General features: G+C 35.6%; 3 protein-coding genes across 4 annotated transcripts; 2 read left to right on the top strand and 1 right to left on the bottom strand.

The window, feature by feature from the left end:
- The first annotated feature begins 1,647 nt into the window (after positions 1 to 1,647).
- On the top strand, positions 1,648 to 9,905 carry LOC132312817 (two-component response regulator-like APRR5). 2 transcript variants are annotated; one of them, XM_059811338.1, is made up of 8 exons: positions 1,648 to 2,116; positions 3,593 to 3,754; positions 3,889 to 4,019; positions 4,109 to 4,264; positions 6,572 to 6,734; positions 6,843 to 7,179; positions 8,081 to 8,846; positions 9,208 to 9,905. In XM_059811338.1, exons 1-8 carry the CDS (start codon positions 1,933 to 1,935, stop codon positions 9,292 to 9,294), a joined length of 1,986 nt encoding a protein of 661 aa, XP_059667321.1. In that variant the 5' UTR covers positions 1,648 to 1,932; the 3' UTR covers positions 9,295 to 9,905. The 2 variants fall into 2 exon arrangements, with proteins under 2 accessions (XP_059667321.1, XP_059667323.1); XM_059811340.1 differs by lacking the exon at positions 1,648 to 2,116 and having other exon boundaries at positions 3,621 to 3,780.
- Positions 9,906 to 12,371: 2,466 nt separating this feature from the next.
- LOC132312818 (NDR1/HIN1-like protein 26) lies at positions 12,372 to 13,296 on the top strand. The gene has a single exon (XM_059811341.1). It carries the CDS (start codon positions 12,474 to 12,476, stop codon positions 13,104 to 13,106), a length of 633 nt encoding a protein of 210 aa, XP_059667324.1. The 5' UTR covers positions 12,372 to 12,473; the 3' UTR covers positions 13,107 to 13,296.
- A 3,958-nt stretch (positions 13,297 to 17,254) lies between these two features.
- LOC132312820 (uncharacterized) lies at positions 17,255 to 18,526 on the bottom strand. The gene has a single exon (XM_059811343.1). The coding sequence runs from the start codon at positions 18,328 to 18,330 to the stop codon at positions 17,461 to 17,463; it is 870 nt and encodes a 289-aa protein (XP_059667326.1). The 5' UTR covers positions 18,331 to 18,526; the 3' UTR covers positions 17,255 to 17,460.
- Between the last annotated feature and the right edge of the window lie 979 nt (positions 18,527 to 19,505).

The following is a 19,505-nucleotide window of genomic DNA, read 5'->3' on the forward strand; positions in this document are numbered from 1 at the left end:
AATTCATTAAGTTTGAAACTGATATAGAAACTAAAAAAAAATTATAACCTATGCATATAATACGTCACGCTTTTTCACTAAATCTTGTTGTATATTGCTAGTTTGTTAGATGCATTCTTGAATAATCATAAGAACTATTAATGGTCGGTTTGACATGTATTTCGTTTTACGCGTCTTGTTTTTGGTTAAAATAGAAATAATGTTTTTCCTGTAGGAGTGTTTTAGAAAAAAATCGAAAGCATGTTTGGGAATAATGTTTTACGGTAGAAACTTGGGCCTTATTTTACGCTAATGTTATGATTTTGGGCCATGAATAATTGTCAACATAAGAAAAAATAACTTTTTGATATTTTGGTTTTGAGTCACTGTTCACGAAGTGTTTTAGTATTGTGTAAAATAAAACAAGGTCATATTAAACATATTTTTGTTGTCAAAATCGACACTATAACAGTTCAAAAATAAAAACAGTACAAACAAAACGCATGCCAAACGGGGCCTTTTTATCGCAACTTAAGTGATATTTCATCTATTTTTTAAAATAGAGAGTGAGAGTTTGCCGATAAAAGTTCGAGTTCTCGTGTATTTTTTATCAATAAAAAAAAATTATATGAAATGATATATATATATATATATATATATATATATATATATCACAAATCTTATGATTATGTACTGCTGTATGGGTGTATGTATAAATAAATATATATATATATATATCACAAATCTTATGATTATGTACTGCTGTATGGGTGTATATATTTATATGTATATGTATATATGCATTCATGTTTTGAATCATAAACAACTTTGCACCACTAGTTAGTAGCATGGATAGAACCAGACCAAACCAAACAAAAGAGGTTGGCATGACACTTAAGCTTTCTTTACCAGAGAAAGGGTCCACGTGGCCGATTTGGGCCACACACTTAAATATTAGAGATATTTTATGTCCTTTTAAAGAAAAAGGAGTACGGCTGCGTGTATTTTATTTATTTTTAGAGTTACTACATTTGATGATTATTTTCCTTCAACTTTATCGGTAATCAAGAAAAAGACTCAAGTTAACAATGAACAAAAATAATCTATTTGCTTCTACTAAACTTAAAGCCCTAGAAATGAAATTGAATTATATATTTGGTGGAATGAAATTAGAGTATTAAAATTAAAAAAAAAGTAACTCATAAGATTGAATTAATTTTTTTTTTTCAATTACACTAATTTTAATTTCAAAACTCTAATTTTACTTAAAATTTTCTCTAATTTTATAAATTTTAATTTTAATACATATTCAGAATTTATATATATATTTTTTATGAAAAATATTATTCCTTTCATCCCACAAAAAGTTTCCACATTTTCATTTTTATCCTTGTCGTTCAAAATCTAAAGTGCTATTTTTTTAATATTTATAATATACCTTTCTTATCTTGAAATTATAAAAATAATTAAAATTTGATAAAAGCTCATGTGAATTTATCCTAAAAAGGGTATATTTAAAAATTTATTTCCTACTGCTACAATAATTTTAAAATATATATATATTAAATATTACGCTCTCTCAAAATTAGATTAAAAAAAAAAAAAATCACTTTCGATTTGGTATTAGGTCTCTTATGTAGGAAGTACACGAAATACTTATCTTTGTGTTGATAAAAAGTCTGGCAACACATTTTGGGTAACCGTTACCCAATATATTGTCGTCCATTTGGGCTTGTGGTTGGAGTGAGGCGGTTACCAACTGGGTGGTTTTGCTCCTCCTCTGTCCTCCTTCCGTGGTTTCCTCTGAATTTCAGATATTTCTTCTTCTACCTGAAAATTTGTTAAGTCCCAGGGCTGAGGGATGGATGAGACATTTTCACACTTTCCTTTTTCTACTTGGTATGATGTAGTATTTGATTAATTTGGTAGAGCGGGGGGAGAGAGAGAAAAAAAATGGGTGAAGTAGTGGTGAGCAGTGAAGAAAGCAGCATGGAATTGGAAGAGAAAGAGTCAGGTGGGTCTGTTGTGCGGCGGCGGAGGTTTATGCCTCCGGTGGTTCTAAGAGTCTTGTTGGTTGAAGCAGACGATTCTACTCGACACATTATCTCCGCACTTCTCAGGAAATGCAATTACAAAGGTTATTAATTCATGCATTTATGTACTATGTGTGTGTGTGGATTTTGTATGGTTTAATTTAGTTGAGTTGTCTGATAATTGTTCTTCTTTAGTCTCAAATTTGTTGTCATTGAGTTTTTATAAGGATAAAGGTTGTGGCGAGAAGCAAAGTAAATCAATTGTAACCTTTATGCTTGTAAAAATGCTTGTTCTTATTTTATTATATTTAAAACTCAATCAAAGGACTTGTTAGGACTCGGATGTAAAAAATATATTATTTGCTTCGATTTTGGGTTTCCTCAACTTTGACAGTCAATGGGAAAGCTGGTAGTATTGCCTTGATCTCTAGGATTTGATCCACATTTAGATATGTAGGGCTTTGTTTGGTTTTCATTGAGGGAGAGGAAAATGAAAAAGAAAGGAAATACAGAAGAGAAAAAAAGTTTTCCCAATAGTTTGTTTCATCTCATGCTTATATGAGGTCAAAAATTTTAAATTTCTCAAAAAATGATTTCGGAAAAGGAAATAAGTCGATAAGCAAGTCGAGAAATTGTGTTCCTAAGAGAAGTCCCTGCCTTAGATTTCTTTTTGATTACCAGTTCTCAGTTGCAAAACAGTGTCAACAGGGGTAAATGTTTTCACATTCCTAATAATCTCAAGTGTACTAATACTTCCTCATCCAACTAGCAGTAGATAATTACTATTTCTTGTGAACTCAGGATCTAGAGTTTACTGTTCCATCACATCGAATTGATCTTGTCCTTGTATTCGGTGCATTGAAAAGGGCTGTTGGACCATGGCAGAAGCTGTTACTGAATCAAACTATTGAATGGTCAAATTAGGCAAGGTTTAACTTTTTCACTTGGAGGGAATTTGAAGGGCTTTACCAAGCTCAGTGCGTGTAAAAAGTAAAAAGCATGTTATACCGGTAACTGCATCAGTAAGTGTTATAATGTTCTGATGGCTTAAGAATCTATTAGTCTTAACTTCAATATTCCAATTAGGAAATCACAACTGTTCTATTGATGATAGAAGAGGCCAGTGCCCCATAATTTGCTGTGACTGCATGGAAATCCTCCAAAGTCATGGTTACTCGCACACTCCTTTCTAGGTGTAATTTCTCTTAACTTTGTCACTTTGGTTTTTCAAAAAAGTCGTTATCTTTGGTTAAAACATGACAGTGTAGTCTGATTTTATTAATGACATCTACATAATTTTTGGCCTTTACAGTATCACAATTCACAACTCTTATTAAGTCGCATCCTTTTTAGCTCAATGTAAGTGACTGCTTGATTGGTTCAAGGCCTTTTTGAGTTTGTAAATATTTTTATGTATCGAATCAATTAAGAATACACATACCAACATAACACTTCAACAAAGGCGTGTTTTATCCTACCCCTTACGGTCCAACTCCTCCCAACATAGGCTTTTTGAAGTAAATTCCCTTAGATCTGTTACTAGGAACTGAAAACAATTTTCCTTTTTTCAATTTGAGCAGTTGCTGCTGTTTCTGATGGCTTAAAGGCATGGGAGCTACTGCAGGGAAGACCTTACAACATCAACCTAATATTGACAGAAGTGGAGCTGCCATCAATATCTGGATTCGCCCTTCTTACCTTGATTATGGAGCATGAGATCTGCAAAAAGATTCCTGTTATAAGTATTATATGATCAATGCAACTTGTGGTCGTGCTTCATTGACTTGAATTTTCACTTATCTGAATATTTTGTTCTATCTATACTTTTAACTTACCAAAAGTACTGTAGTTTTGATATTTGTTTCTCATCATGCAGTGATGTCCTCAAACGATTCACTTAGCATGGCTTATAGGTGCTTGTTGAGAGGTGCTGCTGACTTACTTCTCAAGCCTGTCAGGAAAAATGAACTGAGGACTTTGTGGCAGCATGTTTGGAGAAGACAAGCTGTACGCTTGATCCTTATGTTCTCCAAAAATTTTGTTTTGTCTTCTTGGTAATTTAAAAAATAACTTGTTTGTTTGTATTGTTTTATTAGGCAACTGGTGGTGGACATGGAACCCAAGATGAGAGCGTTGCACAAAAAAAGTTTGAAGCCATGGCTGAAAACAATGCTGCTAGTAATCAGTCAAGTGGTTTTATGGCATGCATTCAGAGAAATAGGGAGCACATTGAGAAAGGAAGTGATGCTCAGGTAGTAATTCTCATTATCTAGACAATCTGTTTTACTTAAATTCATATGACGTCACTGCAAGAAAAAATACCATTTCCTTCGGTATAAAATCTCCATCTTTTGCCTCTAATGATATTTGGTAGAAGGATCCAATTGAAGATGGGCATAATTCTTAATGAATGGTATTAATCATATTAGTCTAAACTCTAAAATCTATTTCCAGATAGTCCATTCATATTTTCTCTCCTAGAGCCTTCTACTTTCTTCCACTAGTTGTATGCCATCAAGCTAACAAGCCTAGATATGGACACATATGACACGACATGACATGCTGTGGATACATTGCTATAATAAATTGTAAATTTGGACATGGATGAGGGCGAGAACATGAGGAATAAGATATATATATATATATATATATATATATATATATAAAAATTATATTATATACAGATAATTAATATTATATGATTGTAACATGAAATTTATAACTTACAAATCATATAGTTATAATCATCCCTGTTGCATACGCATAGAAAAAGACTTTATAAAGAAATAAATACGATTGTGTTGTATATGTATAATCTACACATCTAACTTGATGATTCCTATCTTACTCTCATGCCCACTCCTTCAATAACACTTTTTTTTTGGGGTCAAATGTGGTCAAAATTTTGTATAAAACTTCAATTTGATTTTCTTTAAATTATACTTTTTTTAATACTAAAAATATATTATTATCCAATATTTAAGGTTCTTTAGTGACAATTGGCACACATTCAACAAGTGTTGGACATGTTTCTGAAATTTTTTGTTTAAAAAATATGGACAAATCCAAGGTGTTTGAATCATAAGCAAATTCAAGATGAACTTAAACTCGCGATCTAAGGCATAACTTCTGTTTGAAATCAAGTTCTAAGCAGGCATTCTTTAACCCTCTTCTTTACTTGCAAAAGTGGATGATGGGCTCCAGGCCTCCTCTCTGTTTGTATGTATAGTGAGTGCTGGGACCATTGTTCTTTAAACATTGAGAGATGTATTGGTTCAATCAATCAATACAGTTCTCTGCATTTATGAGGGTATAGTTTTAAGCTCTTAATAAAATTATGTGTTGATATGGGGCGGTGCACCTCTGTCAAATAAAGTGCAACCTCATTTAAATACACGGATAACCATTTATCTTGGTTTAATGAAATAAATAAAGTTATATTAATTATTGCTAGACATAATTTTGCTTACATGAACACATGTATGGAAGTGTCCAAGTGTTTGTGTTCAACGCGTTTATTACACAGACACGGTGCTTCTTGGAGTTGTCCCTACTTTTTTAAATTTACACCTGGCATTCTAGAAGCAAAGCTTCCTGATTGCCTACCTCCTTGTGTGGAAATGCTTTGATGACCTCCAGCTCTGCCTGACACAACTCCTTCTTAGAAATGTCCCTGCTTTGTGGAAAATTTTGTTCAGTATTAATCTAGAAGCAAAGCTTCCGTAACTGATTGCCTCCTTATATGGTAATGCTTTTTCCTGATCTTCAAAAAAGGGGACCTGCTTACTCAATGGGCTCAAAGCTACTGAAGTAGCTTTGCCTTTGCTGTGATTTCCTAGGCTTGGAGCAGATGAAACCTTCTTTCTTTTTGATCTGATTTGGCTCCTGATCTTGAGCTCTGGTGCATAGGTGGCTGAGAAATAGTTAATTACGTCTTACAAGTCTTATAGTTGTGACTTGTGAGTCTTGATGTGAGAAAGAGCTCACATCTAGAGCGTGCTGTGTATAGTAATCTTTTTTGTGAGTGAGCAATGTTGTCAGGGGCTTATTTGTTATTACTTGTAAAATGTTGGGTGCTTATATGTAATTTCTGAAACTTTTTAGTATAAATAGAATGTGGTGGAAAGATGAAAGGATTCTTTCATTCTTTCGCTCTTTCCCCATCTCTCTCCCCTTTTCTCCCCTCCTCTTTCTTCGCTGCTTCTTCATCTTTCTTCTATTTTTTAAAGTCAACAAGCAATAACTATTGCATCAGTCATGTACTAGTCTCTGTTGTTTGTACTTCTTTTGATTGTGGGACTAGTGGTTGGTCTGCAGTGAGTAGTCTTGTACACACTAATGTTTTGTAACCATATTTTTATGCTTCTAGTACAAATTTGCCTCACTAAAAACTATATTAAATGATTTTATTTACATGTTGCATGCTGATGTCCTTGAAGTGGTTTTAATGTGCTTCTGCATTTTTCTCTCGGAGGCTCCTCATGGGAAAGGAATTTCTTTTCAGCTATGGGTTGGCTACCTAATGTTCATGTTGAGGGGTGTTTTTTTTCTCTGTGCAGAGCTCTTGTACAAGGCCAAAATTGAAAGCTGAGAGAGCGTGCATGGAAAATATGCTGGACCTCTCACAGCCGAAGTGCAGAAAATCTCCTGCCAGTGACATGAACATAGAGACGCGCAAAGAATGTGTGAAGAAAATGCTGAGACATAATGGTGAAGCAGACGGTAAAACACTCGTTTTTTCAATTTCGGATTATGCTCAATCTTCATAATTTCTCTCTTGCTTTATCATTAAAAGCATATGATAATTAGCGGATACATTTACTCGATTAGGACCAGTAGCAGCTGCTTGCAAAGATGTCTATACAATGATCAAGGGAGAAGAGGTAGAACCTAGAAGTCAAGAAGAGCATGCTAGCATTACTGAGGCTTGTGATAATAGTCATGCTCTTGGCAACTCTTCTAGAGAAACTGCCGACCTGATTGGATCATTTGATAAGAATCCAAAATCCAGTTATGGTGGCTCTGATTCACATAATGGTATAAGCAAGTCTGATTCTTCGCCACTAAGGGGTCTGTCCTTGAGGAGATCTCATCCTAGCGGTTCTGCGAATGGATTTATTAATGATAGGCATACATCGAACCACTCTGATGCCTCAGGCTTTTTACAGTGAGTTTCTTTTTCCAGTTCTTCATTCTCTTTATCACTTTGTAATATACGTGACACTCATTTTGGTGATTAATACGGAACCAGTAGATAATTTGATTGGCAAGTGACTGCATCTCTTGCCTATTTCATTGATTTTTAAAAAATAGTCATGTGGATGTGTGTGTATAAATTTGATAACAAGCCTAAGTTGAAGGAACATCCTATATTAAGCAACACTCCTGCTACAAAAACAGATTTTCCTTTCCTGCTAGGAAGCTGGTAGCCAATCCCAAATGATTGGGAAATGGCTTTGTTAAATTCAGTTGAGTTACTACGTAGCTGTTAAGAATAGGACTTTTCTTTTCAGAGTTGTGATTCTATCACAAGAGAACCTTGAGCAACCTTAAGACAAATCAAGTGTTCAAGGCAAACACTTTCGTTGTTTTATGTCTATATCTGTTAAATTGTTTGTTTCTTGAATCTTTATGTGCTCCAAATGTTCGACTCTAGTATAGAAGTAATTTCATTGTGTCATACTTTGTTTTGTATTGGCCCCTGCTTCATGCTTCTCACTAACTGAAACAATTATGCAACTTTAGGTTTTCTATTCTTTTCTGTTCTAATGACAGAAAATTGATAGTTCCTCTTGAAAAATGTCATAAGTGGACATAACATCTTAAAACTGTTACAAGGTTTTGAGTTCTCACTTTTTAGTAAATACCATAAAAACTAAAAAAAAGAAGTTAATTCTAGTTAATATAACATATTCTAAATTTATCATACTTTAGTGTTCTGGGAAGCAGGTTTTTATTTATTTATTATTATTATTATTATTTTGGGTAGGTTCCAAAGCAGAATGTTGAAAAATTATGAAACATGAATTCTGGAATTTTATTCTAAGTTTATCATGCTTTTAATGCAGGTATAGTCACATGGCAATGCAGCCCCTAAATGCAGCATCCGCTAGTGTTAGTAATCAAAAGGAAGAATATGGAACGACCGTTGATAAACAGTTATCTAGTCACACTCCTTATTACAACTTTGATAATCATCGTGCCATTTTAAGTGCTCAAAGAAATATGGTCCCTCCATTTGCTAATAAATCTGGACATGCTAAATTTGCACCATCATGCCCTCAACACACAGTATTTCCTGTCTCGGTTCCACTGAGAGGTACAAGGTTTGAGTGTCTCTATGCTGCCCATGGTTCTGCAGCGTCACCAACGTTTAGCACAGGGTCAGGCCTCTTGCCATCGCGGGGTCCTGGTTCAGCTAGCCATCAGGAACCCTCCTTTCAAGCAAATCCATTTTATCTTTCCAATCCTGAAACAAGGAAAGCGCAACAGTTTCATGATCTGCAGGATCAAAACACCAACAATTCCACCAACCAGTCTGAGCACAAGCAGGGGCACAAATTGGAAACTTTGGAGGATTGGGCTTATTTTTTTTCTGCCTCTGATCCAAGTGCGAGTAGTAGTTCCCGTAATGATGCTGGAAGTCCTCGTAACCACCTTGGTTGTGGAAGCAATGACAATGTAAATTCAATTCCTACTGTCAGGACTGCTGCAGAGAGCGGGAATGAAGAATTTTTCTTGATACATGATGGATACTCTCACCCATCTGTCCAAAGAGAAGCTGCTCTTGCAAAATTCCGCTTGAAGCGGAAAGATAGATGTTATGAGAAGAAGGTATACCATCATCATGATAATGAATTATAAAATGTCGTTGTTACTAATACATGCTCTTCCATCCGCTATAATCCTATTTTCACCCGGGTTTTGGATACACGGTCACATAGACTATTATTGGCTCTGCCTAGCGGTTGATTAGGAAATGGTTTAGGGATTTCCTTGGGTCAAAGTGCCTCATGTTGATTCTTCTTGTAAATAAGTTTCAGAGAATCATCACAGCACTTTTTGGGAGCCCCAAATGGATAATCCACCTTAATGTTCAACATGGATGAAAGAGGATATGTTACTCTTACTGAAAATTTTCAGATGCCAAATGTTTTTTTATAATCCTCATTGTTGGTTTCAATTATGTTTTCAGGTACGATATGAAAGCAGAAAAAAACTTGCAGAACAGCGTCCCAGAGTGAAAGGACAGTTTGTTCGTCAAGTGCATAGGGAGGGCTAGTTACTGACAGCAACTTCAATAACAGAGCAGCACAAGGATCCATGATCAATACCTTCCTCCTCCGGTATTCTTGAAGCTCAAGCAACAGAATGGTGATAGAAAGTACGAGGAAATCCAAGGCTTCTAGCTTCACTTGCTCGTTCAGCTCTCCATATTGAAGGGATTATTATCCATCCCTTGCAGGTTATCAATATAATTTTAACAATGAATTCCTGGCATTTTATGAGGCCCTTCCCGAGCTATTCCAATTTTTCCTTCTCTTCATAGTCCATATATAGGTACAGTCTTTCTGTGATTCATGCATCACTTAGGTCTTGTACTTGGTGTAACTCAAATTCTTTCATCAGACTTTACCTACAATGTAAGCCAAGCATGAATCTTGAAATTACAGCTTCTGACACCATTTTTGCAATATCTTGTGTAAACTGTTTGGCCTGCAATCTTCGTTGCTTCACATAAATTACAAGTGTTTTGTATGGATATAAGCGGGAAAGAACAGTGAAACCTGTAGATGGTAAAATCATTATTGTCAAATAATGTAAAAGAGCTGAAGCTTTATTTTCACAGTAAACTTTCAGTATTTAATATAGCAAGTGAAATCGCCTATTTGTAATTGCTTTTGTTCGGCATGTTTCGTTTTATATTTTTTGTTGTGCTCTAAAAAAATTATTTCCTCTAATGTATGTCATTTTTATTTTGTTATATTTATATTTGTGGTACGGCAAATTTACGCTTAAGAACATGAATTTTGCTCTATTGGCCTTTCAAGGCACTTTCCCGCACAACCCAAAAATTGAAGGATGATATGTCACATTTGAAATTTTCTACAAGGTGTTTGTATTATTAAAGTTGATGCAAGTACAATAAAATCCAAAGGCTTCACAACAATTCAATTCACGGGTATTGAGCTTTTTCTCTGAATCTCTGAATAATGTTACTCCACTAAAAGAACCATCTTGGAAAATGGTCCGCCAAGCTGAAAATTTAATTTAAAGATTCTCCCCCATGGCTTACTCCACAAGAATTAAAATTTCAGCCGAATCATTATCCTTTCAAACGTGAAAATATCCACTCTTCCTCCGCCAATTTACGTCCTCACTTCAAAATAAACAATTAAGCAACTTAGACCGATAAGCACGAAAACTACCACATTGTGCAAAATAATAACGGAAGTTAAAGTCTGTCCGGCCTTTCTGAGATGAAATAAACACGTTATTCGGACATGGCTATGGTTACACACTCCAAGGTTCAAATTTTGGAGAGCATGGTGCCTCAGAGACCTGTATCCGGCGAACCAAACTGGCTGAAGGTGACCAAACAAGCCAAGCAATGTCAACATTCTGACCACATACAACCCCTTAAAATTGAATAACAAGGAAAGCCCCAATTCTTTTCACCATGTTGATATCATAAACAAATGATATGGACCTGCCTTTGGCCCCAAAAGCAAAGAAAAATATGCAAAGTTTTAAAAAAGAAAACATATCGGAGGAGAGATCAGTAAAGATGATGGGGTACACCAACTTTCACTAATTGAAGGGCTCAAAACTTGAAATTCTAAAAGAAATACAACGACCCCTTAATTTCAAACTCACTTTCTTTTTCCTTTTCCTTTTCTTTTTCCCGGTGATTTGCTTACCAGGACTGTAATATTCTCCTGGAGATCCCAACTTGAACTTGAAGGGTCCCATTATAACTTTATCGAACATATCATGAAAATATTGAATGACACAGAACACCATCCAACGGCATAGAATGAGGGTGATGGATGGTCCACCAAAGTGTTCTCGATTAAATCGAAAGGCTGAGATTCAGCAACTAATGTACTACCAATTGTACCCTTTTCTTAACATAAAAGTAACGGCTGTAAAAGACTCATTAACCCCTACTAGGAGATGGAAGATTCTCAGAGGGGTTCCAAAAAGTCCAAAATTTAAAGATTCTCCATGTCTTCCTCCTCTTTTGAGCTCTTTTTGTGCACAGATCAATAAAATAAACAAACACCCACAACTTCAAAACTCTAATTTAATATAAACTACACATTGTTACACCACTAATTTATCACATAACTAATTGTCATGACAGCAATTTCTATTTACCAGAAGGGGATAGGTGGAAAAAACAGATGCTATTCAAACATTGCACCATTTTCTCACTCATCTCCAATCAACAGAAAAGCCTATTTGGCTACTCTATCTCTTACCACTTTTAAGCCTCCACTTCCTTCTCAATTATTCTGAAAGTGCTTCCCATCTGATTCCTCAACAGATAGATATACTGGTATATCTATTTCATCAATCATCAAGGTATATAAAAATTAAAATTTTTATAAAGCGTATACTCCAAAAACCTGATAAGAAATCTCATGCATATTCATGATGTGAAGTGACCCTATTAGGGAAATTCACAACATCAACATCATGGAAACAATAAAGAGTATGAACCCACAATACCATCTTCTGCTTGCCACTAAGGTTGAACTTTAGTTCAGAAATGTAAAACAATGGATCACAACATATTGAAATATAAAGTTAACATACAAATGCAACGCACAGCACGGTAGATTAACTTAATTTAAGGGATGTCATAAAAACATGCTCATTTCTGCAGTTTATTAACAAACTAGTCAGGCATTTAGTCAGACTTGGGTGTTGAACACAAACCTACAAAAAAAAAAAAAGTAAAATACAACTTTTTGTGTCTCGAACTTTATGCAGTTATATAATTTTTTTACACCTACAGGCTAATAAATGGTAAATACCACAATCTGGCATGCTATTTTGCTTTTGAAAAAGATTAACCTTGTCTCACATACTCTCCTTGTTCACACTTGAGTTTATGTCCTATTAAGCAAGAGTGGTTCACCAATCCAATGGTTAAGATGCATATTTTAGCGGGTCCATCAAACAATTTACAAGGAAGAAAATTAATCCCCAAGATTTAAAGGTACATTTAAGAAGTTAATAGGGAAGTAAATCTCTCTCACAGCAGCCTTCCACCACTGGGAGGAACTGCCAGTCAAAAGTAGCAACAACACAATAATTGCTGCTTTCTGCTTCCCAGTGCTACCCTTTATTAATCCCATTCTCCCACTTTCATTAGCCTTGTAAAATTCCTCTCTCTCCCTCCCTCCCTCTCTCTGGTTCCTCCCTCTCTCTCTCTCTCTCTCTCTACTGCAAATGTCTCAAGTTCTCACAAAATCTCCCAAACACTGTGCTGACAAAGGATTGAAGGTCAACAAGTTCTACAAGAAGCTATTCTATTTCTTCTCCACCTTTTTTCTCTCAATTCTCTCACTCATCTTCCTTGTCTGGTTTCTCCTACACCCAACCAAGCCTGAGTTCTCCCTCAAAGAAGTCGATATCTACCAACTCAACCTCTCAGGTCCTCACCTTCTCAACTCCTCCATCCAACTCACTTTACTCTCCAAGAACCCAAATGAGAAAGTTGGCATATACTACGACAAGCTACAAGTCTATGCCTCTTACAAAGGTCAACAGATAACTGCTGATACTTCTCTTCCTCCTTTCTATCAAGGGCATGAAGACATCAATTTGCTGACGGCATCCTTGGTCGGAGCCGGCCTACCTGTTGCCGCATCTTTCGGTTACGAAGTGGGGCGTGATCAGACAGCGGGGAAACTGGTTTTGAGTCTGAAGATGGACGGAAGGATTCGATGGAAGGTAGGGACTTGGGTTTCTGGAAGGTACAGAATTAATGTCCACTGTATTGCTGTCATGCCCTTTGGACCTAGCATCCCATCTGGTCCATTGAGTTCAAAGCAAGGGACTCAGTGTTCTACTACAGTTTGAACTACTAAGATTATTGAGTAACATGTTAAGCATCTAGTGAGCTATTTATGCATGGTTTAATTTTTGGCTGGTTTGTGGCTTGTTAAGTGTTTTGCTTGTTAATGCTTGTAAATTAATGATATCTGAATGATAGGAGTGAAAGTTATAATCATAATGATAATGGAAAGCTATTTTTTGATTGTTTTTCTTATCTTCTCTTCCCTTTTTCTTGTGATTCTGACTTTGATTAATTGCTTTACATGTGATGCGTTGAGAGAGCAAAAGAAGTTCTTTAGTGTCTTTGCAGTGGAGTCTGAGAGTGAAAGGTTGAGGAGGAAATGTTTCACCTTCTTTTGGCTATTTTCTGGCCTTAGCAAAGAGTCCACGATGATGATAAGGTTGACGGTAGAAGAGAATCCACAAAGAAAAGAGACAACAAAAAGGCGGGAAAGCACTTGTTTTCTTGGCTGAGGAACCTTCAATTTCCATGTCACACTTTCTCCCTTTAATAATTGTAGACTATATACAACTCCAGGCACACCTTGCACACTCACAAAGACACCTGAGTCTCAAAACTGCTGGACATTAAAACTCAGGTCTCCTTAATCCTCTTCATTTGCTTTGAAAAAACCCAAAAATCAGTTTAGATATAAATGAGCAAATACAGAACATACATATAATCATTTCCCTATATATGGCTGGTGTTTAAGGGGTACTCACTGTGTTCTGATACCAGGATATAGAGATGGCTAGTGTCAAGGAAATTATAAATTTTATTTTTCCTTTCTCCACCTTGTTTCTGATAAGAAAGACAAATATAATCTTAATTCCACTATATCTACCTTTGTAGCAAAACTTAGATTAGTCACCATTTATCCCCCTTTTCGCTAAAAATCTGTCACTGTCACAAGGCGAATGATTACTCACCTCAATAATTTATTTAGGATTTGCTTTTTGGTTCCGTCCATGTATTCGCCTATCTTCCTAAAAGCGTATGGGGGGCCAAAATGAAGTTTAATTGGTATCATGGGATATACCCAACTGTTATATATATATATATATAAAAAGGGTATACAAACCCCTAGCGGATGATGGAGCCATTTTAGTAACATCAATTTTAAGTAAAATTGGGTTTTATTTATAAAACTACAAATTTAAAGGTACTAAAATTTATAAACCACTTCCCAAGTTGGGGGACCAGTTGGTTGGATATCTGCAATTGCAGCCACCATCTGTAGATGTCTACCAAAAGATTAGGCAAGGATACAAGACAACAAAAACAGTTCCTCCACTGCTTTCTTAAAAGATAAAACTAACACAAAATAAAGAAAAGAGAAAAGAGGAAGTAAAGAAAGGAAAAACTAGTGCCATATTTTTCAAAAGCCAAATGCCTTTCTATGTTTTCCAAAAGCCAGTGAATTCCTACCTAACACATCCCTACAAATTACAAGATAAACATCAAAATCTGCTAGTACCTGAAAACATCTTATGGCTCCCTATTTTCACCTCTAAACAACTTCAAGGTTTAAATTTGATAGTAGTAGCAGTTTCGACAACAAGTGAAACAAGAATACAGACCGGAGAACAGTGAATAGGACATAACATTTTTCCAGATTGAAGGGGCGCATGGTTGTCTGATTTTTCTAAAAATCGAAAGGGAGATGCTCTTCTAGGAATCTCGACTTGGTTTCATAGCCTTCTGTGAGATGATCTCATGCTAGTGGAACCAGTGGTTACTTTAACTTGCACCTAACTTTTGAGTATTAAAATTCTTAAATTTAATTTGGGGTACAAATGGGAGGTTGTGTGCCGTAAGGAAATAAGAAAGGGCATGATTTACAGGTTGTGTGGTTCCAGTCTCCGAATGCTGGAAATTTGGAACTTCAAGGTAAATATTCAGCAGTAAGCATTACAATCTCTTTCCTTCCTTTTTGAATGGTGAAGTAATTATGTTGAGGACTCAGACGTCAGCACAGGATCTTTAAGAGTGTAGAACATGTCCATGTCTGACAAGTGTTCGGTTAACATTTTATAAAGTAATCCAGTAGTAAAAGAATTTTGTTATTTTCCATTTGATCTAAACTTTAAAAGTAAAAAGTTGTGAAACCATCAATGAAACATACTAAGGAAATCTAGCGTGTGAAAGTTCATTCTTATTTGTTTCATTCTTGAAAAAGAAGCAGGTGAAAGCGTTCCCTATGAAAGGGAAACCCCAATTCCAGGACTCTGGTACGACCTTGGACGCACTTTTTACAGGAAAGATCTCCAAAGCATAAATGCTAATGAAAGGTAAATAATACATACAAGATAGTGGGATAATCAAGGCCAATTGCTGGACAATAGTAAAAATTCGAACTGATAAGAGGTTAGAATATGGTTGCAATTTGAATTTGAGAGCAATGCTTTTGTGCAAAATAATATCAAAAGCTAGGTTAGTAACAATTTTTCCCTCCCAAATTCCTATATAGGCATAACACTAGATAATCGCGAGGATAGTGAGATTACCCAGTCACATTTGTTTCCCATTCTGCTAAAGCTATGTATTATCATTTTGGTACCTAGATAATGGCAGTCATAATCAATAGCAGGTCCCAGCATACACATCAATCTCATAATGCGTTTTGAGGCTTAACGTTTTCTTTCTTTTTGTACCACAACTTATCTCCTGCTGTCGCCTTCAAGAGCAATATAAAAAATCAACTACACGCAACAAAGAGTCAACGTGATAACCCTATTAACAGACATTCTTTATTTTGTAGAAAATTTTCTTCTTTCTAACCCAAAAGCAGTGAGAAGTCGCACTCACTCATAGATGGAGGCTTCTTCAGGAGCTGAGAATCACTGGACAATCGTTTGCTATAGTGGCAAATGACAGAAATATCTGACAGTATAGAACAGCGATAATTGGATGTCACATGAAACAGGCAATTGCCAAACCTTTGAATTATATTTAGAAAGAACTTTAGTTATCAAAAAATATATATTTAGAAAGAACTCAAACCAGCATAGAATGAAGATCAGAAACTATAGAATAGTTATCAAACAATTGGGATCTAACTGAGGATGATTTAAAACATGATCCATCATAAAAGAGTATAAGATGACAAAACTCCAGTAAATGAAAGTCCTTGAAAAGGATTGACCATTAAAGAGAACACCCAGCACTAGCAGAAAGGTGGTCCAGTTTCTACCTAAGAAGTGTAATTAACAAATTCCAGCAAAATAAATGACCCAGATGACAAAATCTTCCTGTTCAAAGAGTATTATTACTTTTTTTTTTTTTTTGGTACGTAAGCTGAGAATAAGATCGACTCAAAAACAAAATGCACAAAAAAACAAGGGGTATACCCCAGGAGTACAATTCAGAAAAACCCCAAAGCCACCAGGTAAGAAGGGAGGATAAGATACTAAGCATCACCAAAAAGATGTTAATCAGCCTATAGTATCTATACAGACGACACAACACCGCTCATATTGAGCCATTGCCTGCCCATTCTTGGACCATACTATGTGATCCTAATGTAGATGTCTTTGCCACTGAACTTTCTCATGACAAATGACATAGCTACAGCAAAAGTTCAGTCCCTTTCTACTCAAAACCCACCTAATCTTAGGAGGGGTATACCACCTGAAAAACCAATGACAACAAATATCAACAGAGGATGAAAAACAAAGCAGGACTTGCACCATTACACTCATGAGAAATGACTGTTTGGTTTAGTTCTTTGAAAACAGAAAATAGTTTTTAGAAAACAATAAAAGACTATTATATAAAATTAGGGATTTTTTAACTCAATTTTCAGATAAGTGTCAACCAAGCAAAATTTCTAATTGTTTTAAGCTTTTAATTTTGTTTTGAACGGTAGACAAAGTTTTTGCCTTTCCCAATACTCTCTTCTCTAGTTTCTATGCTCACCCAAGCCTTCCATACACTACATCTTGCAACATTTTTCCCCCAAGAACTGACACATCAAATTTCCAACCAAACCTTACTATAGCAACACTTGAAAACAAATATTGCTCTTCCCCTCCCATTCCCACTCCCACTCCCACATTTTCTTGGCAACTATGCTTGTAACAAGTGTTAAGGCGCAAACCAAGTAGTCATAATTGAAACCAGAATAAAAAATAAAAAAGAGGGCACCAACTAGAATAAGAAGATAAGAAGAGATGCAAAACCAAACTTGATCAAGCAATCATGTTATTCCACATCTAATTTCAACTATGCTTAGTACAAGGTTATCTGTTCTCATGTTCAAAATATGAACATAAACTAAAGGGACAAAGAAAACATTATTGTAAACCGCAACATGAACAAAAATTGCAATACCTATGAAGTTGGGGGAGAACTCAAACCCACCACCAATACCAAAAATCAAACGAATTCAGGATCAACCCACTTCCAATGATGCTTTTTACAAGAAACTGCCGTTTCAGCTATTTCCTTCCTATCAGAATCCTCATACAGATACTCCTCCTCCTCTTCGGTGCAGAACTCGCCATCCGGCAATCCGTCCACCCAAGCATCCACAGTATGCAACACATAACAAGCCGGTAATCCGGGGTACGAAGCCGAAACCCTTTCCTCTACCTTCTTCCGATAAGAGTTAGGTAATATCCTCACAATGCCGCTATCCTCAAAATTGCCGAATGAACTCCGAATTATCGACCCTAGCTCTTCCTTTACAGCCCGAGTAATGGCTGATTCAACAGTCTCTCCGGGTTTCATTTTTTCAGACAACGGCCGTGAACGGCTCCGAACGGTGCCATCAGATAATTCCTGGTGAGATTCGACGAGAATTCGACCGTCTTTGCCGATTACTCGAACGATAACGACCTCAACGGTCCGGACCGGAGGGGTGGAGTCAGCGAGCAAGGTCTCTCCTTCGGCGAGCTCGAGCCAGAGGTTGTGGACGTTCTTGGTGCCGGGCTTGACCCCCCAAGAAGCGAAGGAGTCGGAAGGCAAGCGTGGCTTGAGCCAATCGGATAGAGATTGTGGGGAGGGGAAGGGGTGATTAGGGTTTCTGCGGTTGGTTTGGGACATGATGAGAAAGCGACGAGGGTTTAATCGGAAAGAGATTGGGGGTGGGAATTTGTGGAAAAGATTGGTATTGTAAGGTTTAGGTGAAGAGGAGAAGAGGAGGAAGAGAGAGAAAGCTGTGAAAATGAAATCGGAGAGGGATGTGGGGGGCTGCTTAAGGAGGTGGTGATGGTCGCCGGTTGTGGGTGGCGGCGGTAGAGGCATGTCTACGGTGGTGGTGATTTTTAACGATAAATGGTTTGATGTGAACTGATGAGTCCATTAGAGAGAGAGGAGATTGGAAGAACTCTTGAGAAATAAGAGGTGGAAATGGAAGGCTTAATTAGGATAAGCCGATCAGAATCACATTTAGATATTCCTGTTTCTTGGTTTTGGGCATCTTAGTTTATTCTCTCAAGGCATAAAGCTCTGTTTGGCTTGTATATATATACTTTTTTTTTTTTTTTTTTTTTTTTTAACTTCATTAAAAAATAATTTATGATGAAAGTGAAATTACACGATAAAAATAAAATATTAAGCACGTAAGGTGTTTTTTTTTTTTTTTTTGAATCTTACTTATAAGTAGATGAGTAATTACGAATACCTTCTCTCTCCTAACTTCTGATTATTATTATTTTTTTTATTTCCAATTTTACTTTTAAAATAATTGGAGTATGAAGAAAGTCGTTTTTCTTTTATTTTTATTTTCCTTTAAAATTATTTTTTTTCTTAAATATATTGTTTCAAATTTTGTTTAAAAAAAAAAATTATAATTTGCCCGTCATTTGTTCTTTGTCCAAGAAGAAACTTGAAACTTTGTAGTGAAAATTCATAATTAGTCCAATTTTTTTTTTTAGCTCTAAAGACAAATAAATTTAATAAAATCTTCAGAGACAAAGAAGTTATTCTTTTAAAAAATATTTTTAAATAACTAAAGATTATGTGAATAATGAACATTTTTCCAATATTGTTCCTTATTACCAAATTACTATTACTATTTTTTTTTTTATATACTAAAATATATATATTTTTTCTCTACTTTCAATATTTTGTAACTAATTACTTCTATAAAAAGAAATTATTTATTACCAAAATAAATAATCATAAAAAATTTAATAAAGTATTTCAAATACACTTTTCGAAATACATCAGGATTTTTCCCAACTTTGGAAAATTGTGCTATTTTCACAGCTCGAAGCCCATCCCAAGCCTCTTAGATCTCAGGTAAATTATATTTAACATGTTAGGACAATTATTGTGTATCAAAATATTTTTCTTTTCTTTTTTAATAAATAATAAAAATCTATTTTACCAAAAATACTCAAATGAATTGCCAGTATTCCCTTTCCCCCCACAATTTGGACCATTTATTTCGTAAATTGACTACAACTGAAAATTTT

Source organism: Cornus florida, unplaced genomic scaffold (genome assembly GCF_030987335.1).
Source record: "Cornus florida cultivar Cherokee Brave unplaced genomic scaffold, ASM3098733v1 CherokeeBrave_3.0.0_Hap2_Chr06, whole genome shotgun sequence".
Lineage (NCBI taxonomy): Eukaryota > Viridiplantae > Streptophyta > Magnoliopsida > Cornales > Cornaceae > Cornus > Cornus florida.